This window comes from Sphaeramia orbicularis, chromosome 9, assembly GCF_902148855.1.
Source record: "Sphaeramia orbicularis chromosome 9, fSphaOr1.1, whole genome shotgun sequence".
Classification (NCBI taxonomy): Eukaryota; Metazoa; Chordata; class Actinopteri; order Kurtiformes; family Apogonidae; genus Sphaeramia; species Sphaeramia orbicularis.
The window spans coordinates 16,808,277-16,834,977 of record NC_043965.1 but is presented as its reverse complement, the minus strand read 5'-3'; the positions used below and the strand labels follow the sequence as shown (position 1 = coordinate 16,834,977).

Below are 26,701 nucleotides of genomic sequence, written 5' to 3'. Positions count from 1 at the left end.
ATTGCAATTGCACATTGGAAAGCACTAGTAGAAACAAGTGGCAAAGCGGTAAATAATAGTACTACTATTACTACTACTTTGGGGCACCAATAGGCGGGGGTGAACATAAGAAATTAATGGGGCCCAGTGTTTGTGGGGGGCCCATAGAGCAGTGGAGGGGGCCCAGTGGATATAGAAGTTGTGAGAATTTCGTGTAAGATCCGCAGCAGAAGAGAGGTGTAGAAGTCGATTTTGTTTTCACAGTATCATAACTGACAGTGTTTATGGAGCGCACCCCCACATACATTTAACCCCCCCCACCACCACCTCATCTGACAGATTGAGAAGATAGTCCATTTCTGGAGGGTTCACAGCGATTACACTGGGTTACAAAAAAATGTTTTTTGCAAGTTGTCTAGGTTTTTTCAACTGAATTAGGACCATTTTGCACCGCTAAATCCAAAAATGACATCTGTTTTTCTCAATCAGGTCAGGTTTTTTTTTGCTGATTTGATTTTGAAAAATTTGATCTTCTCACAAAATTGATGACATTTTTGTGACTTTATCAGTTGATTTTTTTATATAGTTCTCGCCCAAAATAGGTTTTAAGAGGAAAAAAATCATTTTCTAACAGGATTCCTGTTAGGTACAATGGTGTATTCACCGCAGATGTAGCAGAATACGTCAGGCTTATTTTTGCAAGATCTTCTAGTCGAAGCCATTTCATTCACCTGTAATATTAAAAAAAAACATTAATTATAAATTGGCAAAAGTAAAATCTTCAGAACTCATTTATTGCAAGAAATATGAAAGAATTTTGTATCATATGATGTGAAAATGCCCATAAATGTAAGCAAAAATGTTAAAAAGCCAATATGTAGCATAGTTCAGAAAGTTGACCTGATTGAGCAAAATGAATGTGATTTTTTTTTTTTTTGATTCAGCACACCAAAATGATCCTAAATCAGCTCAAAAAACTTAAACAATAAATTTGTTGTTGACCAGTGTTATGCTTTCATGGGGCCCATAATTGGTAGCGCACCCATGCTACTACTACTACAAACACTACTACTAATAATAATAATAATAAAAATAATAAGCTTATCATGTTATAGTGTTAAATACATGCACACATTGCTATAATGTTTTAAGAAGGAGTCAACTGAAAAAATCCAAACCTGGGCCCTTTGTATTCCCAGAGAAGGTGACTTGTTGGATGCACCACAGGAAAGACACAAACCTTCTATGAACTTGAGGTAAAGATGTCACATGTTGCAGACTGGGGTATTTTTTGGCGGTTTTAACTGACTAACACTTACCTATTCTCTCTGCTTGTCTATTTATGTTTATCAGTCCTTTCACTGTTCTTGCAAATTGCTGGATTTGTGTCATAAACAGAAAAAACCTGTCAGTGATAGAGTTCACCTCATATAAAAGACATTGTTTAGAAACTGTTATTGACAACACTGGGCTGGGAAAATAACCGAAACATAAACAGACAAGTAAATAGGTTTTGAAAAAAGATGTATTTATGGAGTGAAGTAATAACAATATAATGAAGGATCAATGACTGCATGCATGATTACTTGATTGATTACTTGTTTGATTCTGTTTTCTTTACTTCTCTTGAACTGGTTGACATTGAATTTCCTCTTTCTGATTAATAAAGTTATTCTCCATCTGTGTCATTATTCCTGAACTGTGATCGCTCTCCAAAAATATATTTGATTAACACTTCACTCAGTAGATACATGGTTACATAAGAGGATACCTCTGCCTGTAAAGCCTGTTAGGGATTTCAGATTTTACTATTTAGGACAGTTTGCTGAGCTGTTAAAGAAGATGGAACCTTCAGAACTGTGGCCAAACTTCAACCTGATGTGGGCTGACGGTTTCACATCGACGCAATGGAAGCACAACTTGCCTGAACTGATAAAAGTGATCTATTTTGTGCTTACATCATTCTAAAACCAGACAGGCTAAGTATTTGTAAATATGTCAGCTGTTTTGAACTTTTTGTCAGAGCTTTTGGAGAAGGGAAAAATGCCAAGTTTTGCAAGGATGTACAGTATGTTTGTGTTTCTCTTTTCCAAGTCTAACTGCGTTTCTGTCTCCTTTCGTCTTCTTCGCTGTGTGCGTTTGTGTGTGTTTAGGTTTTCGGTGTTTGGCCTTGGCTCCAGGGCCTACCCACACTTCTGCGCCTTTGCCCACGCTGTGGACACGCTGTTTGAAGAGCTGGGGGGAGAGCGCATCCTACGCATGGGAGAAGGAGATGAGCTGTGTGGCCAGGAGGAGTCGTTCAGAACCTGGGCCAAGAAAGTTTTTAAGGTTGGTTTCACGGGCTAAGACCCCTTTAGGCTTTGTTCATGTTGTCAATCAGAACTGGGACGCTGTATGAGCCAGGATCGGACTTTACGTCACCACAACAGACAAATATAGCAGACTATTTCTACCTGCATTATGAAGATTAGATTCACATGACCTTGAGCTGGTCCAAACAGGCCTAGTTAACCCTTTAAAGGAGTGATATTTAGCTTTTTTAAATAGAATTATGCATTTTAAAACATTTCCCTGTGGTCTATATAAACTGTAAATGCTTTGCTTGGGTCTGAATTCTTCATTAATTCAACTCCACAGGTCCATCTTCAGCCCTATTTCTGAGTAATGACATGAGAAAGGTCGTTTTGAGTGCTGGTCCTAGGGTGTATTTACACCTACCACGTTGGTCCATTTAAAACGGACCAGAGTTCGTTTCCCCAGAAAGTCCGGACTTTTTTTAGGTGTGAATACAAACATGTGAACTCTGATTCGAACCAAACAAGCGGACCGAGACCACCTAGAAGAGGTGGTCTCAGTCTGCTTCCAAACGGACTCTGGGCCGGTTCACTTCTGGTGTGACTATAACCGACCTCAAACTGAACCAAACCAAGGAATCTTGCACCTTTTTGTGCTTGATGAGCCACCGTAGCCGCTGGAAGTAGCCGAGGTTTACGGGTGGTCAGAGCTAATAGTAGCAGCTATGAGCTGTGGACAGACGTGGAGCAATGAGGAGATTGAATGTGCCATTGACATTTGGTCAGATGCCTGTATTATGAAACTGGCTTCGACTGAGCTTTTCTTGAGTGTTAACATTATTTTTGTAAATTTGTGTCTGTAAAAATACAATTTATGTTCCGAAAATGATAACTGTATGTAGGAGTACCATGTCTATTTTCATCAACACCGGCCGTCTCTGATTCACCCCGCCCCTGACTTTTCTGTCCAATGCTAACGCAGTTCGTCACACGTGTGCTTCTGTTCACGCATTTTGGTCCACTAGCAAAAAGTGCAATGTGAATGCGATCCGACCCAAATGAAAAAAAATAAAGTCCGCATTTGATCTGACTCAAATAAGCGAACCGAAGGACTTTTCAGCTGTGAATACACTCTTAAATGCAACTGAGCCACTTCAAGCCCCACCCCCTCCAGGTTGTTGACCGTGCTTTCTGTCCCGTTCAGCCAGTTATGTTCGTTAATACAACGAACAACTGAACATTTTAGGTAATCAGCTCAAAGTTTGGACATATTTTCAGTATGGACTATAGCTGCTGCTGGTGATAAACAATTATGGCATACTCTGAGAAATGTTTGCTGGAAGTTTTGACCTTTATATGTGCAAATGTCATGACGTAACTAATTATAATACATAACAAAGTAAGCAGGAATTGAAAAGAGTTGTGGAAATCCACTCGATTTTTGCCAGAATAAATAGAAAGATAGCTTTACAGCACCTGGAGGGTTCAAATTCAAACTTTTTGAAATATCACGTTCCCCAAATACAGAAATAATTGTTCCTTTTCTTCAGTGGCTTTGTTTTACTGTATGTTTTAGGGTCAAAACAGGTGGAATAACAGAAAAAGACAAAGAGAGGAATTGAAGTTTGACAGGTTTTTACTAAATAAGGCACTCAGAATGTACATCAGTAAGAGATTTAGGATGTTGAAGATGAACTATGAACTGGAACACACAGAACAACAACTACATGAGTTTTGGCGCAGTAGTTTTTGTTTTGGGGCTCTTTTTTTTCCTAAAATAGTCAAGCTCCTTTTTGGCATGTGGTTAAACTCCAAAAAGCAGTTACATGGACAAAAAATCTGTAAAAATGCAGTTAGAAAAAATAAAGGAAAATCACAACAACATTGCAAACAGTAAAAACAAAAACAAACAAATAAAAAAAGGCCAAACTGTCTTTTTATAGTGAGTCGGTCTCACTCACTGCTCTGTGTTTTACTTCTGATTCCACATGCGGCGGGGGCTACGCTGAGCATTCTCAGATGTCTATAAAAAGAACAAGGTCTATTCTATCAGCATGTTTTGAAATTCTTCCTATTGAGCAAACGGTTGAATTTTAATGAATATTTAAGATTAAGAAGCTTTATTGTCATCATATTAGCACAAGGCATCACCTGATGAAATTCAAGGTGCTCTTCAGGTCAGTGCAAATCAAGTTTAACTTAAAAGAAAACATGCTATATCCAAAATAAGGGTAGCTAAAACAGTTAAAAGCAGCTAAGACAAAATGAAAGTGGCTAGACAATAAAAACACACACTTATCAACACTGAGGCAGACTTGTAAACCCAGCATAAATAAGAGCTTGTTGTCGGTATGTAGTGAGTACATTCAGAATGCTCACCACAGACACGTCAGGGGTTAAAGGGTTAAAATGCAAGAAATCATTTGGAAATCTTTTGTTATTCTGGTGCATTTCCCAACTGCTCTTTACCTCCCGCTGGTTTTGTGTCAAGGCTGCCTGTGACGTGTTCTGTGTCGGTGATGATGTGAACATCGAGAAGGCCAATGACTCGCTGATCAGCAACGACCGGAGCTGGAAGAAGAGCAAATTCCGCCTGACATACACCGCTGAGGCTCCGGCGCTCACAGAAGGTAAAGTCATCCTGTGAGAAATGAGTCATGACCTGTTGATGCTCTCTTGATATTAAGGGGTAGTAGGTGCTAACAAGAACTCGTAGCATGAAATGACTGTAATATATCTGCAGAGGGATGGTGGGGTAATTGATCAAAAGCAGTGACTCAGCCATTACTTCACCAGGTGCTGAGATGTGTGGCTGTGTTGTACAATGACAAACTCTCTGCCAGTAGGAATTCAAGACTTTAGCGCATTATATTTAATGTATGACATATAACATATCTTTTATATCTATCGAGCCTTTAAATATTGGATCAATCTTAATTATTAATCAACTGTTAATATAGTAATTCATGTAAGATGCGTTGATGTATACTATATGTCTAGCCTGTGGTATTTAACGTTTTTTTTATTGTAACCCTTTAGGCACCTTTTTTTCCAAAAAGTATTCAGTTTTAATTTCAAGATTTCAAAGAGCTGTCTGTTTCATTCAGTTATGTTTAGTGATGTCCCGATCTGGACTTTTTTGCTTCCGTTTTGCTGATACCGATCCAATACTGACGCGATATTGACTTTTTACAGTGAAATTTTGATTTTAAATTTGGAGTCATTATTTATAAGTTGTTATGCTACAATTTTACTTGAGATCACAACTGGGCTGAATATGGAACCGGAACTAAAACAAGTATGACACCTTTGACTCTTAAGTTTAATATAATTTTTGCACTTCGCAAGGTTTTGGCCCATGTATGTTTGCCACTGCTGTAGCGTGTCTATGAACAGGTCCGTCCAGGTATTATATGGGGGTGCTATGTTAGTGATGCGCACATCAGCAGGTTACTCACGGGTTGGGTTGGGTCAGGTCAAATAATTCCACAAAAGCCCCGTGGATTGAAAAAAACTTGACTTGTGCATCACTACCGAATCTGAAAGTGAAATTTATAGACTCTTTACCAATTCCTCTAAGCCTCCCACTGTTGTGCTGCTAATTTTACTTTTCCCTTCCTTTGGAAACTTCAATTTGAGGGGGCAGGAAGTTTGTCCCCTCCCCCAGAACCGGGCCCATTTCAGCCCCAATCTTGTGACTAAATCCAGTCTGATCTTCTAAAAAATGCCAGATTGGCAGCTGATACAGATCTGTAAATCAGATCGGGACATCCCTAGTTATGTTGCTTAAAGGGTTAATATATATATATATATACATATACATATATATGTACATATATGCAAAATTTTACTTTTTTTTTTTAATGTGTATGTTCATGTATAATAAGGATAATACACCAACTCAGTAACATACATTGTGGCATAGACTTTATATAAAGATTGACTCCATAAGAGCAATTTGAAGACAAAATACTTGAATCTCATGCAGCATAGGTCATAAATCCTTCTCCTTTTTGTAATTTTGTGGGTATTTTGGGTAGCTTTCATGAGACTGATTGTTATTCAAACTGTCAATTTTCAGATCGGTTTATTTTTAGTAAGTAATTTCATGGGTGATTGACAGCTGTAATTGACCAATCATAGTTCATAATCTATCACATGTATGACTGGGAACCAATTAGATATGCCGACGGCTGCACATGCAGACTTGGGTTCCAAATAGTCACACAGGCAAAATGCAGCATGTGTGCCCACTTGATATTTGCATGATTTTTACACAGTGGGAGGAAACGGTACATTTTTCTATACAGTTTATGTGCGGCACGGCAGGATCACTCTTGGGCATATATATCATTTCTCACATGTTTGGACTGGTTGAATCCATTTCGGTCTAAAATATAAACATGAAAATGTGTGGTATGTGGTAAAGGAATGTAATCCTATTAGCATTCAGCAAGTACATCAGTCTTATCAACAAAGGCTTTAGATGCGGTTATTTGTTTAATACTGAGATGATGGTGGATTCAAAAGGCTGCACATCAGCTTCAGCCATCTTGGTTATTTACAGAAGTGCCTTGAAAGGTGCTCCACTGTCCGTTTTCCAATATCAGAAGACTAGTTGTGATTGGCCTCAAATCAGTCCTCATCAGGTAGAAATCTGTTTGAAATGGAGAACGTCCAGACACAATTTGCCAGGAGAAATGGAACATTAGCTCTCAGATTTGCCCAGTTCTCAGGCCAATGTTTGAGTGTTATAAAGCAGAAATATAGGAAAAGAAAATATCCTGCAAGTGATGTAACATAGTGTTTGTGTTTATAAACAGCATTGTACAGTATCCACAAGAAGAGGGTTTATGGAGCAAAGATGCTGGAATCTCAAAACTTACAAAGCTCCAAATCCAAGTAGGTATACTCACGCATGAAACACTGTCACGGCAACAAAAAAAGAATCACACATTTGTCTATTTTGGTTTATTTGTGAAATAATGTGACACTGATCTAATGCACTCTTATCATGTCCAAATCTGTCTTTTCATTTTCCGTCTTGTATGAACTGGAACAGGCTAAAAGCGGTGCAGCCTAGATCCCTAAATCTCTGATCTCTTTTACAGTCGTTCCACCATATTTGTGCGACTCCACACAAACAACCACGACAGCCTGAGCTACCAGCCCGGCGACCATCTGGGCATCTTCCCTGGCAACCACGAGGACCTCGTGACAGCTCTCATAGATAAACTGGAGGACGCTCCGCCTGTCAATCAAATAGTCAAAGTGGAGTTCCTGGAGGAGAGGAACACTGCCCTGGGTGGGTGATTCTTTCAGCAACGTCATGTTACTTTACGGATCCAGTAGGTGTTCATTAGGAGGTTGGCTGTTTTCAAGTCTGGGCAAGTTGTCAAAATGAAAACATGAATAAGAAACACTCTCGTCTCAACAGGCACCATGGAGTCACGCTTTTGCAAGGCATGTATGCCCAGAAATTGCTCAGTGAAGCTGCTTATTGGCAAACAGTTGGGGTAACACTGAGGGACTTAAGTGTGATTTTCACTGGGACTGTGAGGGAAGGTGTTTCTAAACACTGTAGGTATGCTCAGTCAAAATTTACCTTCACAAAAGACAGCATTTTATTAACAGTTTATTCGACTACAGTTTAATGTCCTTTAGTCTAGAGGCTTTTCAAGTCGAGAGACATATTCCGTATTTGATAAAAAGCTGCAAAAAGAATGTAACTGTTATTAACCCATAAAGACCCAAACTGTTTAATACCTGTTGATCCACTAATCCTATCAATACATGTCAATAATTGGTGTCAAATGCAGTTATTCAGCTTTTCATGGTCATCAGATATGACCCATTTGGATGTTCAGAGGCTCTGTAGTTACCATGGAAACACTGTCATCTTCTACAACATTGATTCACCAGTAAAACATATGGAGTTAGATCAGTGACAGTAGAAGGAGACACTTGTTTTATGTTCAGTTGATGATAGATTTTGCCAAAAAAAGTCACTTTCTTTAGTTTTCTCTGTTTGTAATATAATAACCCTCAACTTTAATCTGAGCTTTAATGAACATCTACATGATCACAAAATTAAAAAATATAGGAAAATACATGATTATCACTGAAAAAATGCAAAAACAAAAAAAAAAAACACAGGATAATATTGTAATAAATGGTGATAAATCACTTCAGAAAGGTTAAATACAGAGAAAAAAATCATTTGGGAACTGCCGCAAAAGTAATAGTGGGTTTTTATGGGTTAAATATACATGACGACTTGGCTTTATCTGATCTGACACTCACTGAGGTAAGCTTTACAGTGATAATACACAGCAATACACAACCCAAACAGAGAGTCCCCTCCTGGATTTAACCAAGCATATAGGTAATATCCTTCCATTGGATATTTACTGCACTGATTAACATATATATTTCAGCTACAACAAGTTCTTTAACTCTTTCGGTGCCAGACAGTTAAGGGGCTAATAAGCCTTAAAAGTGCCACAGAATTTGGCCGTTTTTCAGTGTTCCGCGTCGTTTTTATAATATTTGAAGAATCCTGCAGGAAACCGCTCGGTAACATCCGACTGATTGCTGATTAGATTCAAAATGCACCGGACGCAGCCGATTCATTATTGATCGTAATTTGCATAATTTATAATAATAATAATAATAATAATAATAATAATAATAATGATAATAATAATAATGATAATAATGATAATAATAATAATAATAATCTTTATTTATATAGCACTTTTCATACATTAAAAACTGTAGCACAAAGTGCTTTACATATCAGTTTAAAAATCAGTACCGCCCCCCACCCACACCCACCCACTCACCTGCACACACACACACACACACACACACACACACACACATATACATGCAAACCCACAAGCTCACACATACTTAAGAAGACTGACTGAGCACGGGTAGACCAGAACAAAAATGTACAAGTAAAAGTAAAACACCAATTTAGGAGGCGCTGTCTCAGGGAGCCATCCGCACCAGGAGGCAGCCGCCGACCCCGGCGACCAGGCACCAGCAACACAGCCCCGCATCCCAACCAGTGGGAGAGGGCCAACTGGGACCCCCACCCACCAGAAAGGAGCAGACCCCAGTGAGAGAAGGCGCCACAGCCCCCGGAGTCCACAGCCGCCCCTCGGCATGGAGGGCTCCCTCTGATGAAACACCGGGGAATAAGAAACATTAAAAAGATATAAAAATATTATTCGTTCGCATGACCTCAAATTCCCGTCTGATTGGTCTCAAAAGGGGGACACAGAAAGAACGTCATCGAAATGTGAGAAAGAAATGGGGGTGGATGGTTTGTTTGTACACAAATGTGGCGTGTTCTCCAAAGCCGATCTGATCGGCCCGTGGCACTTTAAAGGTTGTATTCGTAAAGCCGATTTAATCGGCCCATGGCACTGAAAGTGTTAACCCTTTAAATGATGTAGTGAGGAGCTTCTCATTTCTTAAACAACCATCCATTTGATAGAGAGCATAAAGTCTGGACTGTTTTAATGGAAAAAGGTCATGTGATCTGATGAGTCTTGCTTAAGAGTGAGAAGAGAGATGGATGATGTGATTACCCATCATGCCTAATTCCAACAGTACAAGCTTGTGGGGGCAGGGTAATGATCTGGAGTTGTTTCAGTTGGTCAGGTCTAGGTTCAGCAACGTTAGGTGTCCAAAAAAATAATGGAGATAAATGTTGTGCAATTTGCGCAAGTTTATCAAAATGATGAGTGAAAGGATGCCATCAGGATAAATAAGGCTAAGATTAAACATAAGCATAGTGAACTTTTTTACAGTCAGGTTGTGCATCTAAAAATGACATGGTCTATTGTGGTTCAGATTATAATTTAATTCAACATAACATAACTATAATTTAATTTGGTTGCCTGTAAATGGTGTCATACCTTCTTTATATTTATGCAAGGAATTGATGAGGCGGGCACAAGAATAGCATAAAGCATTAAATCAGTTTTCAAACTAAAACACCACATATTCTTATTGTAGAAAACCACTTCATCAGTGTCAGTAATTAGCAGAATGCCTAAATACATATCATTAGCCTCATAGCATAATTGCCTAAGTTGTATTTTTAGCCAAATTGTGATATCTGCATAAAATGAAGCAGCAGTGTTAGGAGAGTAAAGTTACATAGATATCACACTTTGGCCAAAAATATGACTCGGGCAATTATCCTATGAGGCTAATGATATGTGAAATAATAATGAGGATTAATGTATTTTTAACAACTAAAACAACAATATTTAATCCATTTCGTGTCTAACTGCGCTTAACTGTATTAATTTTGTCTATAGGCTACACCATGATAATACATGTCCTTAATACATCCAAAAAAAGCCTGCTTATCCACAGCAGAAACACAAAAATCATGAAAAATGACCAAGCAGGGAAGTTACCAAGATGTTTCTGAAACTCTCCATGAAGTGAAGGACAGAACAAAACCAGATTAGGGCCATAATGCTATGCAGATATGTTGTCACTAAACTTAATATGGGTAAATTGTATGCCATCGCCTTGAATGTAAGTATGATTTCTGCTTGAGGAATATCAGGTAGATTAGTATAACAACACCTCCCATGTGCTACAACATATTTTATTATCCTTTTGATTGAGAAACCCATAGTGGCATCCATTACACAATGTGTGTTTTACCTTTTTTCTAAACTGCAGGTGTCATCAGTAACTGGACAGATGAGACTCGAATCCCCCCCTGCACCATCTACCAGGCCTTCCAGTACTTCCTGGACATCACCACACCACCGAGCCCCGTGCTGCTGCAGCAGTTTGCAGCTCTAGCAACCAGTGACAAACAAAAAAAGAAACTGGAGGTCCTCAGTAAGGTACATTCAGCAGCCACTGCAGTAGATGTTTGAGTAGAGATAGATTAGAATAGAACAGATCTTTATTGTCACTAGTCGCTTTTCCATTGATCCTCAAATTGTGCAAATATAACTTGCGCGTAAAAATTTGCCTAATTGAAAAATGACAGTTTCGCCAAAACTCTGGTTATAATAATAATAATCCTACTATATAATGCACATTCTGTGTCCGTCCGATCGATGTTGCAGCACAGGAGGGCGTTTGTACGGATTTTCCTCAGCCTTCACAGGCCTGATCGCCGCCAAACTCGCAAAATGAATAGAAACATTACCTGACTATCTACTAGGCACAATTTTATGTCCATATTCAAATGTTGTGAGGTATGCTGGGGGATTTTAGCCTCTCATACTATCATACAATGGCACCACGGGTACAATGCCGCTAGTAGTAGTAGTAATAATAATAATAATAATAATAATAATAATAATAATGGATTTGATTTCTGTAGTACTTTTCAAGACACCCAAAGTACTTTCCATTATTGATCCATTATTCATTCATTCTCGCATTCTCACTCTGGTGGTGGTAAACTACGTTTGTAACCACAGCTACCCTGAGGCAGACTGACGGAAGCGCGGCTGCTAATTCACGCCAAACTGCCCCTTTGACCGTCAAACATTCATCCACATTCACACACCAGTGTAAGTGACGCTGTAGGCAAGGTGGGTGAAGTGGCTTGCCCAAGGACATAATGGCACTAGAGTTGGATTCAAACCGCCAACCCTTCAGTTATTGGACTCTACCTCCTGAGCCATGGCCACCGAAGTCTGGCATCCCACACACTTTTTTGATTAAAGGTTTATGCGCTGGCAAGAGGTGATGTTTTTGGGCGTAGCAAAATTGGTATATCATTCAACACTGCAATGGAAAGATCTTTTTCCACAACTAGAGTCATGTGAATTAAAAAAAAATGGATGTTGACAGATGTTACAACAAGCAAAAAAGAATGGTTTGAAATGAAACATGGTGCAGTATGTGTGGACACACCAGGAAACCGAATCATGTTTCATTTTAGTGCAGGATAGAGGGGTAATATATAATGTAATCAGGGTGCGATTTATCAAAGAACATAGAGAGGGGGATCCATCCATCCATCCATTATCTTCCGCTTCTTCCGGGGCCGGGTCGTGAGGGTAATAGTCTAAGCAGGGATGCCCAGACTTCCCTCTCCCCAGACACCTCTTCCAGCTCTTCCGGGGGGACCCCAAGGTGTTCCCAGGCCAGCCGAGAGACATAGTCTCTCTAACGTGTCCTGGGTCTTCCCCGAGGTCTCCTCCCGGTGGGACATGCCCGGAACACCTCCCCAGGGAGGCGTCCAGGACGCATCCGAAACAGGTGCCCGAGCCACCTCAGCTGGCTCCTCTCGACACGGAGGAGCAGCGGCTCTACTCCGAGCTCCTCCCTGGGGACTGAGCTCATCACCCTATCCCTAAGGGTGCGCCCAGCCAAACTGCAGAGGAAACTCATTTCGACCGCTTGTATCCGGGATCTTGTCCCCCTAGAGGGGGGGGGGGGTGTTTTTTGTTTTTTTTTTGCCTGACTGGGGGGGGGGCAGTGATATACATAGGGGTGTGGTCCATAACTAATGTAACTAACGCTGGCATGAAACAAAAGTGAAGCTTTACATACCATAATTTCAACATCCAACTCCCAGGTTCTATTCCTCTATTATACATTGGATTGTACACAAAATTTTCACAACTTCTAACCTGTATCCGCTGAACACACAAATGCTGGGCCCCATGAATTTGTCACGTTTACCCCCCCCTTTACGGCGCCCCAGTGCATGGGGACGTTCGCGAATTCTGAGACTGCCGACAGTTCGGTTCAGGTGAACGTTAGTGCCAGTAATGTAGGGACATAGATGTAAGAAAACTGTCACAACCTGCCTGTTATTTACATTGGTCATTGCCATCTCATTATAATAAATAAACAAATTATCGCATTTGTGATTTAATGGAAGAACCAACGTTACGCACTTATGTTTTTCTGCCATTTTGTAAATATCGGTAAAGTTTTGCGCAGATGTCCAATGGAAAAGCCACTACTGTCACAGGAACAGTGAAAATCAGTTTAGCAGCTCTGTTCCATTTAGCTGCAAAAAGACTGTATAAAACATCACACAAAATACTGAAAATGTAGGCATGTGCAAAAAGCTACAGGATAAAATATTAAAAATACATATGATACTAAGTTCTACAAAAACTACTGAAATTACAAAAGCTAACTACTGCAGATGACAAATATGTACAACAAATAAGGATGCAGGTGAGACTAGGAAACAAGGTGCATGTGTTCCATACACATACATACATGACATAGAAATGACGTTATCATGTATAGTAAATGCATAGACTAAAACCAAAAATGGGCTCTTTTTCCTATTGTGAACTAAATATATACAGACATTTTTCTCAGTTTTTATGCTACACAAGTCATTGTATATTTCTATAAAAAGTCAGTGTTAATCTAAAGCATTAACAAAGAAATTAATCGTGTTTGCAATCAAAGAATGAGATTTTCATCTGTTTCTAAAAGGAACAGCAAGAGCCGATTTGATGCACTTTGCACCAATAGAAGTACGCACAGTACGAAGGAGCTGGAGCCAAATTAAAGCCGTTGATCACTCTAACCCAGAGCTATTCCCCCTTGCAGAGCCTCCCACAATTCACTCTCCATTTTTGTCAATGTGTGGAAGAGGCTGACTGAGGCAAAGCAGTGACTCATATGTTCATACATCGAAATATTGTCACCAAAGCAAGAGGCAAAGAAGGAAGGCTTGTGAAAAGAATCAGTGGAGTAGAATCAAAACGGCAGCGCTGGAGCATTTTTAGATTTGTACAAAATAGAAAAGTTTCGGGGCTAAAGCTCAGACTTCGTTAGCCTCAAAGATCCTTCTGACAAGCATTAGAAAAAAGATGTTATGTTGTTTTCTCTTATTGCTTTGTTTTCTAAAACCACAAAATGAGAAAGTAATTATGCTTTAGAAATATGGTAATGCAAAAAAAACAAACAGAAAAAGTCCTGTTCCTTTTTACTCTCAGAACAAAAATAATTATAATAGTCGTCAAGCATGTTTTTTTTTTTTTTTTTTTAACAAAATATATCTTCTAATTTTAAACTAAAAGCAGCTAATAGCATGTAAATGTGATACCATTTTGCATTTATGTTCATTTCTTGGAGTTACATTTTTCATCTTCTATAATTATAATCTACTTTTAAGAAATCCAGTCAAGGAAAAGGTACTTTCTCCACTGATAATGTGGTTGAATGGAAGTTAAATCTGGCTTCTTTGCAGTAGAGCTGTGTTTCCAAAATACAGACCCAAGTTGTTTTGCAGTTAAGCTATTCAGAATTGCACATAAGGTACTTCAAACAGTGCTTCAGGCTCCGAATGAAGACAGCGGGAGGTTTATTAAGAGACACTTTGTCACTCATTAGCAGCTTGAGAACAAAGCAGAGTTGGTAACAGACCAAACTTTTTGATTTTTTTTTTTTGTTTTTTGTTTTTTTTTTTTTTTAACCCTGGTGGCAGTGCTCTAAATTCATCACATCCAAATGTCACTGATGACACAGAAAAACAGTTGGCCACTGAATGGTAAACGGCTCTGCTAGTGGCTGCCTCCTGCTCTCGAGTCAAATGCGACTGCGGAGCTAAAAGCGGAAGCTGAATTCTCTGTTCTTTTTTTTTTTTTCCTTCTCTTAATTTGTCATATTTTTAGCCGTCTTTTCCTCTGTCCTTCCAGGGCTTGCAGGAGTACGAGGAATGGAAGTGGTACAATAACCCCACGCTGGTTGAGGTGCTGGAAGAGTTTCCTTCCATTCAGATGCCCTCCACCCTGCTGCTCACCCAGCTGCCTTTGCTGCAGCCTCGCTATTACTCCATCAGCTCGTCCCCAGACCTTCACCCGGGGGAGATCCATCTCACTGTGGCTGTGGTCTCCTACCGTGCCAAAGGTAAAAGCTCGCTCCTTTTTGCGGCTCAGAACTGCTCAGACTAAGCCGAGTATGAGCTCAGTTCTCTGCAGTGAATTAAAAGCTGCGTAGGTGTAGCTGTAGCTGCTGTGATCTTTCCTGCTGCATGAACCGAAGGGTGAACTTTAGTGGTCCCATCAGGCTGTTGAGTGCCTGGATATTGTTTTTCTTCTAGCATTTATGCATCTCAACATGTGAATAACTGAGCTCAATGGCACTCTATAAAAATGTAGTCTAGTACGATGTATGTGGGCTATAACAACTGTAGTTTTATACTTTTTTTTATGGTTTAGTGGAACACTGTTTTGTTGTGCTGTGGCCTCTTCAAGGTTGCTGCAAAAAGTCAAAAAAGTCAAATGATTCAGCCTCTCTGAAAAGCCTCCATTGGCTCACAGGACATTGATTGGAAGTTATCTTGGAAAGCCAGCGAGCTTCATAGGGCAGACGGACCACGACTGTAATTATAAGAAACGTAGGTCGAGAAACACCTCTGCGAGCCTCTGTATCTCAAAACAGATTCTATTTAGAGATACGGACACAAGCACAAACAAAAGAAAAACAGTGCAGGTATTAACACTGCAGGCTGTATCTCTCACTGTTACTCACTCGCTTTACGTATATGGTTAATCCGCACTTGAAACCTGTCAAGTAGACAGAAATCACCACTATTTTCTCTCTTGTGTATAATATGTACTTATGCAAACATGTTACTATGATTGTATAAGCAACGTTCGAATTATAGTCATTTCACCACTAGAGAGAGAAGGGTAGAGAGTGAGAGAAAGAGATGGCCTTAGCCTTGGTAAACCTGTTAGGGCCACTCTTCTCCACTTAAGTTGTGCACTTTAAGAGAGTGGGAGGAAAGGAGAAAAGCTAAAGTGTTTGCTTGGTAATCATTCCTTTCAGATGGAACGGGACCTCTCCACCACGGAGTGTGTTCTTCGTGGCTCAACAGGATAGAGAAGGGGGAGATGGTGCCGTGTTTTGTCCGAGGGTAATTTTAACTTCATTTCTATCCAAGACATTTTGTGGAATGACAGATTAATTTGTGTTACAATTATAGTTGTATAGGGCTGGGTGATATAGTTAAAAGATGTTAACATATTTAGATAGATAAATACTTTATTAATCCTGAGGGAAATTCAAGTATTCAGCAGCTTTACATACAGCACAAGAAGACAAAAACAGACAGACCAAAACACAACACAGCAGTGGGTTAGTAGCCAGATTGACATTAAGGTTAGTATATATACTCTAAAAGACACTTGCTAAAGAACTAAAGAACTACCTCTAAAAGAGCTTTCTGTACAATACTCTAAATAAAGACTTCTGGTTGTATTTACACATTTCAGGGCAGTGATATAAAGTTTGTATTTATTTACATTTTTTTAACCTTTATTTAAGTAGGAAAAAGCTCATTGAAATTAAAAATCTCTTTTTCAAGATTGTCCTGGCCAAGACAGCAGCAGCAGAAGTTACACAAAATAAAAATCACAGCCATTACATTAAGAACTAGAAAAGCACTCTGAGAGCGCAGACCTCCGCCAAGGCAGATCAGTCCCCCCCACACCCCCACCCTCCATCACCACCAACATTTTATCATTTGTTCCTTGTGTCAGTATCAACATTTCCTGAAAATTTCATGAAAATCCATCCCTAACTTTTTGAGCTATCTTACAAACAGACAGACAAACCCCGATGAAAGTATAACCTCCACTGTTCCACTTGGCAGAGGTAGTAAATGAATTTATTTTTTGGTTTGTACATCAATCATTGCACTTAATGCAATAATTAAATAAACATAAAAACCAAAAAAGGAATAGGCTACAAGCAAAACTTATTTTTTTGCCTATCCTTTTCACCCAATACACTGCTTACATTAAATTAAATGTGTACAGCATCGAGCATTCACACCATAAACAAAAAAAAATCAACAATAAAAACATATCTACCATAATTAATTCTTAATTCCTAAAATTGTTTAGGAAATCTTAAAAGAAATCACATTAAAATAGTTTGTCCCTCTATACATCATATATCCACACTGAAAATATACATAAAACACAATAAAGTCAGTTCTAAAACCATATATAAATCCCTAAAATAAGAACATGCATATAAAACACCACCACCAAGTCATTCCAACAGATGTTGAACAGACCTAAAATACATTTATAGATAAAAGAATGCCAGCGTTTTAGTCTGCCTGTTAAAAGATCTGTCCCTCCAAGTCAAGTGTATAAAGTGCACATATTACGGTTTGACACTCAAAATGACAAAACAAAAAAAATCACATTAAAAGGGTTTGTCCCTCCAACTGATCCATTCTAATTTATATATTGGTGTGTGTTTATCAGGTTTGTTTTATTTATGTCATAAGTGGAAGCACTTCAGCCAAAACTATGGGGTTTATTTGCACTTTAAGTACAAAAAGTATTGAAATATGTTGTTTTCATAACATAAGTAAAACCCAGTTACTTTCCTATAATTATAGCCCACCAGGAGAAATCAAAAGTAGTTACCCCTTGGCATGGCAAACAGAGTCTTTTAAATATTTAGGTATCAACCTACCAAAAGATCTTACAAAATTATCACAACACAACTATCTACCCATAAATTAAAAAAAAAAAAAAGGATGACATAGCAAGATGGAACTTAATTCCTTTCTTCAGCCTTAGTACAAGAATTGAACTATGGCTAAAATGAGTAATTGAATTAATTAATTTATTTATTTATTATTATTATTATTTTTTTTTTTCTCTTTTTTTTTTTTTTTTTTCTTTGGTTATTTGACAAAACAAAAATATTATTCTGGCATTTAGAGCAGACAACAAATGTAAGCTATATGTACATGTGATGTACTGAATGTGAATGTCTGATACTGAATGTCAATAAAAAATTAACTAAAATATAAACAAAAGTGGGAAAAAATGTCATGTGACATGTGTCTTGATATAAAACTATATTGCATCTTCTTCGTTTTTGAATCATTATATCACCCAGGCCTATTAGGGTTTGTTAATCTTAAATGTATCATGATTTCACTGAATTCTATTTACTCATTGCATCATTGCATTGTTTAGAGCACCATCATTCCAACTTCCCAAAGACCACCAAGCACCTTGTATCCTGGTGGGTCCAGGAACTGGCATCGCCCCATTCAGAAGCTTTTGGCAGCAGAGATTATTTGACCGTGAACACAAAGGTTAGTTTGAGTTTCTCACTTTTTACCCAGTACTGCCGTCTTTCTCATGGATTTTTCCTGCAGCACATCAACCTGCAGAAGAAGCTTCAATTTGCTGGCAGATTAAAGGAATATAGAGGACAAGCTGACGCATTTATTCCTTCATTTGAAAGTGCTGTCATATGCACCTCCTGAGTAATAATGGATTTGTACCAAATCCCTATCACAGATCTCAGATCTCTACATTTATTGCATGACGGCAGCTTATCATTTTCACATCCCCCCCATTTACACCAATAAAGTAATGCTGCCTGTCATCTGTAGGGATTGAATCCTGCCCCATGATCCTGGTGTTTGGTTGTCGGCAGTCAGAAATGGACCACATCTACAAAGAGGAGACCATCCAGGCCAAGAACAAAGAAGTCTTCAAGGAACTCTACACTGCTTATTCTCGAGAACCCGGCAAACCAAAGGTACAAAAAACTGCCCATAACTACAGATGACTCAGCTTGTGACAACTCTCTTCGGACTGCTGTGTGGGTTTAAAGTACAATTGCAGAGAAGAGAAAGTGCTGCTGTCTCCTATCTCCTACATAGTACATTGCATGAAGTGGTGTTTAATGTCTATAAGGGTAATTTAGGCCTTTTTTTTATTTTTACGTGGCTATGTTTGCTTCTCTGAATTATTCACATTAATTTTTTCTTTTTACATGTAATAATATTCAATAACAGCACAGAATATACTGCTAAATCCTTCTCTAAAGGCTTTTTATATGATAACAAGTGCTGGCTGTTACTTATGTTTACTGTGTTTACAAACTCTCCCTGGTCTCCAGACTCTCACATCGTTTCCCACTTTTTTTTTTCCAACACTGAAGTTCTTCATGCACATTCATCATTTCCCTCGTCCTCTCTGTCAGAAATATGTACAGAATGTACTGCGTGAGCAGCTGTCAGAGACGGTGTACCAGTGCCTGAAGGAGGAAGGAGGACACATCTACGTGTGCGGGGATGTAACCATGGCCGGAGATGTTCTCAAAACCGTCCAGCAAATCATCAAGCAGCAGGGCAACATGAGCCTGGAGGACGCCGGGTTCTTCATCAGCAAGCTTCGGGTGAGATGACAGAGCAAGCGGAGGAGTTCAGCAACCTCACCTTAATGTTTACTCATAATCAGTGTTGTGCAAGTTACTTCCAAACTGTAATACATTACAGATTACTTGTTACTGTTATTTAAAGGTGCAGGAGACTTTCATGATGAATTTTTCATCAGATCTGTCAAATCTCAGTCATATCCTCAGTATCATGAATCTGTAAGTCTTCCTGTGATTACTCACCTGAATCTCTTGCATTACGGTGAACAATTTCTTAGTGCCATCCACCATAAACAAACCATGTGTTTACGTTCAGAGCCGGGAGGTAACTCGGGCATCTTCGGAATTTTGTCGCGACATGCATTGTGGGAAACGGAGGCTCGTGCAGCCACCTGACAGCAGCAGCTGCTAAAGACACGAGGCGGAAACGCTGCCGCTGCAGGCGGCTACGCAAGCCTCCCTTTCCCACAATGCACGTTGCGACAAAATTCGAAAGATGCCTGAGTTTTCTACTGTCTCTGTTTGTAAACACACATTTTGTTTATGGTGGATGGCACTTCGATGGATGGCAATTTGCATACATGTGGACAGATAGCTCAGTAAGTAACACTACGGTCCACAATGTTCGAATCCCAGCAGGAACGCTTGCATTTTTTCCAACATTTAACATATTCAAACAGGGGGGTGGTGCTGAGGACGCTGGTAGATAAACCCGCAATCAATAAAGAATTCTAACTAGTCATAGAGATGTTAGCTTACTTTGTCATTGCTGATCACAGGGATCATGCTAATGCTAACTAGCTTCTGTAAAGCAGGGTTAGGGTTAGTAATGAGCATACGTCCATGTGGACAATGGACTGTCTTCTGCTGTCTTTACCCATTGGTTGAACACAAACAGGAAATAAAACTTTACTGACGGGTTTTTGATTCCTTGAGGTCTCGTGGTCTTGCAGTTACTACCCTGCCCCCTGAAGGGGAGGCAAGGGATAATGTTTTTGATTCGATTTGTTTCCTTAAGCCTTAAGGAGTAGCAAGACCATGAGACCTTGAGGCTTAAGGTCTCATGGTCTTGCTGTTGTTGTTTTTTTTTTTCATTTGAGCAATTAAATTGTGGGCGAAAAGTGTGTTGTAACGCAAGTGCCATTGAACATGTACTGAGTAAAATATTACTGAAAATTGATTAGTAATGCCTCACACTACTGTGTTACAGCCAAAAGTAATGTCACTGTAATGCATTACTTTGGTAACGCGTTACTGCCAACACTGCTCATAAACATCCTCAACAGCTTGGAGGGGCTTAAATCTGTGTTCAGGAAGAACAAGGTCAAAAGTTTGAGCTGGAAAAAAGCAGAGATGCCCTTGAGCGTCGTCAACCCTCAGCTGAAGTTGTTCAGGAGACAGCAACACAAAACTCTGTTTCCACTTGGCATTTCCTCCACATCTGTGTAATGTACTGTGTGCAACTCTGTGTAAAACATGAAGCTCAGACCACGGCATGTTGAGTCAGTATTTCATGTAAAGTGAAATGGTCCTTAAAACTACCCACTGCCTTATGCCCTGGTGTGAAGTCAAGGGTAAAAAGGTCTCATAAGGAATGATTCACATCATCATGGCCACTTTCAGTGTTTTTGAACTTCACTTCCATCTACTTAGAAATGTTTATATGGAGCTACAGTTCAGTGTGACCCACATTTGAATGTTTTTAGTGAAAACACGCAATAAATATATTTTAAAATGAAAGACTAGGCCCATGTTATATATTTTGATGTCATGTGTGCTTATGTTATCAAATGTCTCCAATGGCGTTCTAATTCAGCGACGTGTGGATATATTCAAAGGCCCATTTCATTTGGTTATGTGACATATTCCATTTCCTGTCTTTATTAATGTTAACATCACTTCTGGCTGTTTCCAGAATGAAACAAGACAAACGTGAAAATATGTCAATAAAATGAATACATTGTAATGTACCGCCACATCTGTAACTATTATGTCTCCATTTACTCTAGTTGTTTCTACTCTAACTTATCCAGGATGAAAACCGCTATCATGAGGACATCTTTGGCGTGACCCTGCGTACCTATGAGGTTACCAACCGGCTTCGCTCAGAGTCCATCGCCTACATTGAGGAGAGCAAAAAGGACTCAGATGAGTGAGTGCTCTGTATCTCTAATCCTGGCAGAAGAAAAACTCACTAGTTGATTTTAAATCCTGTGGGTAGAACTAAACAACAGCAGTTCTTGTAAAAGTTTATTTGACAAAAGACTTTAGAGCAACAGAAGAATTCTGCCCATTATAAATGATATTCACGAAGTGTTCAGTCATTTTAAGAGCAATGTTTATATTAGATTATTTGATGGGCTCTGTGGAAGTTTTTCAATAGATCTTGGACATTTAAATTCACAGTTTGGTCTAAAAATAAATGTTTTCATTGGACCACTTTTAGTATTGATTTTTGTCTACACAATGCATATGTGATGTCACAATAAATGTTACTACATTTATTTGTGTCCATAGTAATTTTTAATGTTTCACCAAGATCTTGTATTGATGACAGGAGACTCATAAAGTCTGGGTAAAGTCTTCTCCGTCACATCCCAAAGATTCTCAGTGTGGTTCAGGTCTGGACTCAGTGGTTGACAAAATGACATCTTGTGTTCCAGATCCAGTCTTTCATAATTTGATCCTGATTTTATCGTCTTGGAATATCTGTGTCATCTGGGAAGAAAAAAATCCACTGACGTTCAGACCTGGTTGTTCAGTGTGTTCAGGTTCAGCTCATCTCATTGTATGGACACATAATGTTGCTGAACTAGATCTGACCAACTGAATGAACCCCAGATCATAACACTGCCCCCACCGGCTTACACTGTAGGCATAAGGCATGATGGGTACTCTTCATCTGCCTCCCTTCTCATCCTGTTGCAACCATCACTCTGGAACAGGGTCAGTCTGGACTCATCAGACCACATGAGCTTTTTTCATTGAAACACAGTCCAGTCTTTATGGTCTGGATCAAACTGAAGGTAATGACCTCAGATTTTAGAAAATGTAATTTCTTGTTATTTGACTAAAATGCAACCTGAAGTACACTAGTACTATCCAGATGAGGATAGGACTCAGGAATACTGTCAAATAAATTTAGCAACTCAATTATAGAAAATCTTGGCATGCTAAACCTTAGAAAGCTTATATTGTAGAAACTTTAATGTATTTAATACAAAATGACAACAATCCAGTGGGAATGGTGAGCTTAAGACACATTTACTATCTGATGTTTCTTGTTTAATTTAAAGCAGTGTATGACTTTGATCACACATTTTTTTGTCAAATTTGTAAAACCCGACTGATAGCCAAATTATCACTAATCCATTAGTCTTTCTGTGCTTACACACCTGAATCACTTCCCTCACGGTGGCCAACTTCGAATATTACTCCATCATAACCACAGTCTGCTTATTTACATAACAAACCAAAACGCTGCTTGGGCCTTTTCAGAAATTTTGTCGCAAACTGCATAAAAGGAATGGGAATTCCACGCAGCAGCAACTGATGTCTAAGTGTTGTTTTTCACGATCACACACCCCGTATTATAAGATGATTGACTTACAGTGATTCCTTCCAGTTCTTCTGACCTGTTAGCGGACATGGTTCCATTGCTTGTTGTTGACATGTTTGTTTTGGTCTTCCCCAAAATCTCGCCGTCATTTTCAAAAATGATGCCACATTTCTATTTTTTATGTTCAGACCCCACACATGAAGATAAAAAATCAGGCACTGAAAAGTTTTGATCGTACTGTGTGTGGTGTGCTCCGATAATCTCAACACAGCACACCACACATAACGATTCTGTCCCACCACCGATCTAGAATCTAATCGTCCAAGCCGGAAATCTCGCATGATCTAACAAACATGGCAACAACCGGAAACACAACATGCAACATGGAAGAGAACATACGAAAAGAGAGAATGATTGTGTTCTTGGGGCTATTTTTGATGGAAAAATCCCGAATTTCTGCGGTCCACTAAACTTTGTTTCAGGTCGGCCATGTTTGTTTTTATTTACGCCTGCTTCCTTCTTCCTCAGTCAGCTCGCTTCTTGATCAGCTACATTCCGTTCCACGTCACAATTCACCGAATCATGACTCAGGAGTAATCAGCTTTCCTCACACACATGAACATTTTGGGTCGTAAATATTGAACAACTTTAATATTTACGATTGTCAGCCCCGACCTGTTTCGGAGCCGATTATTGGGACAAATTCACTCTGAACACACCTCGGACCACAGGATAATCTTATAGGATAATCTTTTAAGACTAGTGTTTGTCGTCCTTGGTCGGGAAAGGGGAAAATCGGGACAAAAACAGCCTGATTGTCTTTGTGTGTACCCCACTTTACGGCATTTCTCAGATAAATAAGTACTTGTACTGAGGTGTTATGTGAGTTTTTACATAATTTTTTTTGACCAGATATGTGATTAAAAGTCATACGCTGCTTTAAGAAATGACAATCTACCGCATCAGTCAGAGTTAAAGCACTTGTTGCAGCTTAAACAGATGAATCACTGCAGTAAATATCCAGTGGAAGGATCTGAACTATTTGCTGGTGGTGACTTTCTTTTTTGACCAGGCAGTGTATGTTACAGTACATTTATTTCACTGTAATATATTCTACAAGATAAAGTAAGAAAATAACCATACTGCACTTTATGTAGAAGCTTTGAGTTCCTGTATGAGAAAAACAACACTGTAAAAATAACTAAATTATGTCAAATCATGTCACATTGTAAGGAGCGGTAGACTGGAGGTAGTTTAATTTTTGAGAATCATCACAAAAATCCACAAATATATCGCTCAGGGGCTAGTTTCACGTGAACACCCTATTAACTGTTATGTATTTTCATGCTGTCTGTGTTGAATATTTTGGCCTCAAGTGTTTGTTAGAGTCTCTAGAAACAGTGAGAGTAAACTTCCTTTTAGTGCTATTAATAATCTCAAATACCACATTAACCTGATTAACCTCATATGTAGTCCAGTGGTTAAATCGGGGTGGATCCACTGACTGCCTGACTCATCAGCTGACTAGACTCCTCCAAATAGCCATAATAGCCTTGTGCTACTTTGGTAAGGCAGCTGGGCATCTTGTTGACACAAACATGAATCATCTTTGTTTTTTTTTGATCCAGAAAATAATTCAGTCATTGGTTTCTTTCTTCATTCATGTGCATGTTTTTCTTCCTTTTATTGGTCCATTCATTCACTGGGTCCGTTTGTCCTTTCTTGGCATTTAGGAGGCTCAAGTGTCTAATGTGAGCACACAATGCACAAAACCATGATTCATTTGTCTTGTCTGCAACATCGCTGAACTGTGTGGGTGCATAACGGCTAGGATGTATTTTCTTATTTATTCACCCTTTTTTTTTTTTTTTTTTAACTAAAAAAAAAGGTTGAATCACCGTTAAAAAATTCAGCTTGTTTAGCACATATTCTGTTAACCCTTTATAGGGCGCTCATTGAAATACTCTGAAATTCAAAATTTCAACCTTAGTGTGTTATTGGACATCATCATCAACCTCCCCATTGGTCTTGCCATAAAACATCTAAACAGCACTTACCTAAAAGTAAACACATGCAATCAGACAACTCTTATAAGGTCATAAACTATTTACAGCTTGAAAATGTCTCTAAAATCTCTCTGAATCACTGTATAGTAGAGATGCACCGATACCATTTTTTTCCAGACAGAGTACAAGTACTTACATTTGAGTACTTGCCAATACCGAGTACCGATATGAGTACTTAATAATACCATTACAGGTCTTAGTTACTTTTGAAAATATGCTTTATTGTCATTGTCATTAGTCTGACTGGAACACAGTGCTGCTACTGACATTTAATGTGTTGGAATGAGCGTTTCTCATTCAATCCACCAGGGGGCGGTGCTCTGAATTAACCATACTGGACAAATACCACAAAGAAAAGTAGAGTTTTTGAGAAGAAGAAAGTCAGTAATAATAAACATGGAGACAACAGAGGGGATACTAATGTTGATGTTGATATTGATGAGGGTAGTTGGCACAAATCTGTCAGTAGTTTTTCTCTAACTCACACAGTCGCTCTTTGAACAGATCCTCTACCTCTACGGTTCCTGGTGGTATTCTCCATCTGGGTACGCATCCGCAAACACCTGGAAAACAGATGGAATGTACACAGAGGACGGATAGAACGCTCCGTCCGTATCCGCCTGTGTCTTTAACGTTACTTTTGTCACCGTCATTTATTTTGAAAAACCTCCACATTGCTGACATTACTCTTCTGCTGCGTACCTGCTGCATTTAACTGCGAATGTCACGCTGCCATAACTGGTATCGGTACGGTTGTATCAGAGTACTTTTATGAATATGAGTACAAGTACATACACTGAGTATCAGACCCGATACCAGATACTGGTATCGGTGCATCCCTACTGTATAGTTTTGTAAAAACCAACATGCTCCTTGACCTCACTGAGTCACATGATTAGCCCCATATTTAATGTTTGCGGAAATGACCAAAAATAGTCACTTGCCTGTTAAAGGGCTAAAAAAAAACTACTCGTCTTAGAGCCCGCTGAGAATTATCTCAGTCAGTGAGAGTCAAGTACACACGCTGAGTATCGGACCAATACCTGATACTGCTGGTGTTGGTGCATCCTTACTGTATAGTGTTATAAAACCAACATGCTCCTTGACCTCACTGAGACATGGGATTAGCCCCATATTTAATGTTTGCAGAAATTACCAAAAATAGTCACTTGCCCGTTAAACGGTTACAAAAACAACTTGGCCTCAGGCCCACTGGGAATCTTCTCAGTCAGCGAGAGTCCAAGTACACATGCTGAGTATTGGACCAACACCTGATACTGCTGGTATTGGTATCGGTATCAGTGCATCCCTACTGTATCGTGTTATAAAAACCAACATGCTTCTTGACCTCACTGAGACACAGGATTAGCCCCATATTTAATGTTTGCGGAAATTACCAAAAATAGTCACTTGCCCATTAAAAGGTTAAAAAAAACACTACTCCGCTTCAAACCTGCTGAGAATCATCTCAGTTAGCGAGAGTCCAAGTACATACGCTGAGTATCGGACCAATACCTGATACTAGTATTGGTATCTGTATCGGTGCATCCCTACTGTATAGTGCAGTGTTTTTCAACCTTGGGGTCATGACCCCACGTGGGGTTGCCTGGAATTCAAATGGGGTC

General features: G+C 39.2%; 1 protein-coding gene across 1 annotated transcript in view; it reads left to right on the top strand.

Annotated features, from left to right (window-relative positions):
* Positions 1-26,701, top strand: part of nos1 (nitric oxide synthase 1 (neuronal)) — a 94,815-nt gene that overhangs the window by 65,154 nt on the left and 2,960 nt on the right. Inside the window, exons 18-28 of the mRNA XM_030143960.1 lie at positions 2,133-2,307; positions 4,765-4,903; positions 7,097-7,175; positions 7,385-7,578; positions 10,989-11,158; positions 14,945-15,155; positions 16,080-16,167; positions 18,257-18,378; positions 18,682-18,830; positions 19,278-19,472; positions 21,485-21,603. Of these exons, the coding sequence (XP_029999820.1) occupies positions 2,133-2,307; positions 4,765-4,903; positions 7,097-7,175; positions 7,385-7,578; positions 10,989-11,158; positions 14,945-15,155; positions 16,080-16,167; positions 18,257-18,378; positions 18,682-18,830; positions 19,278-19,472; positions 21,485-21,603 (1,641 nt within the window). The remainder of the gene's footprint in view (positions 1-2,132; positions 2,308-4,764; positions 4,904-7,096; positions 7,176-7,384; positions 7,579-10,988; positions 11,159-14,944; positions 15,156-16,079; positions 16,168-18,256; positions 18,379-18,681; positions 18,831-19,277; positions 19,473-21,484; positions 21,604-26,701) is intronic.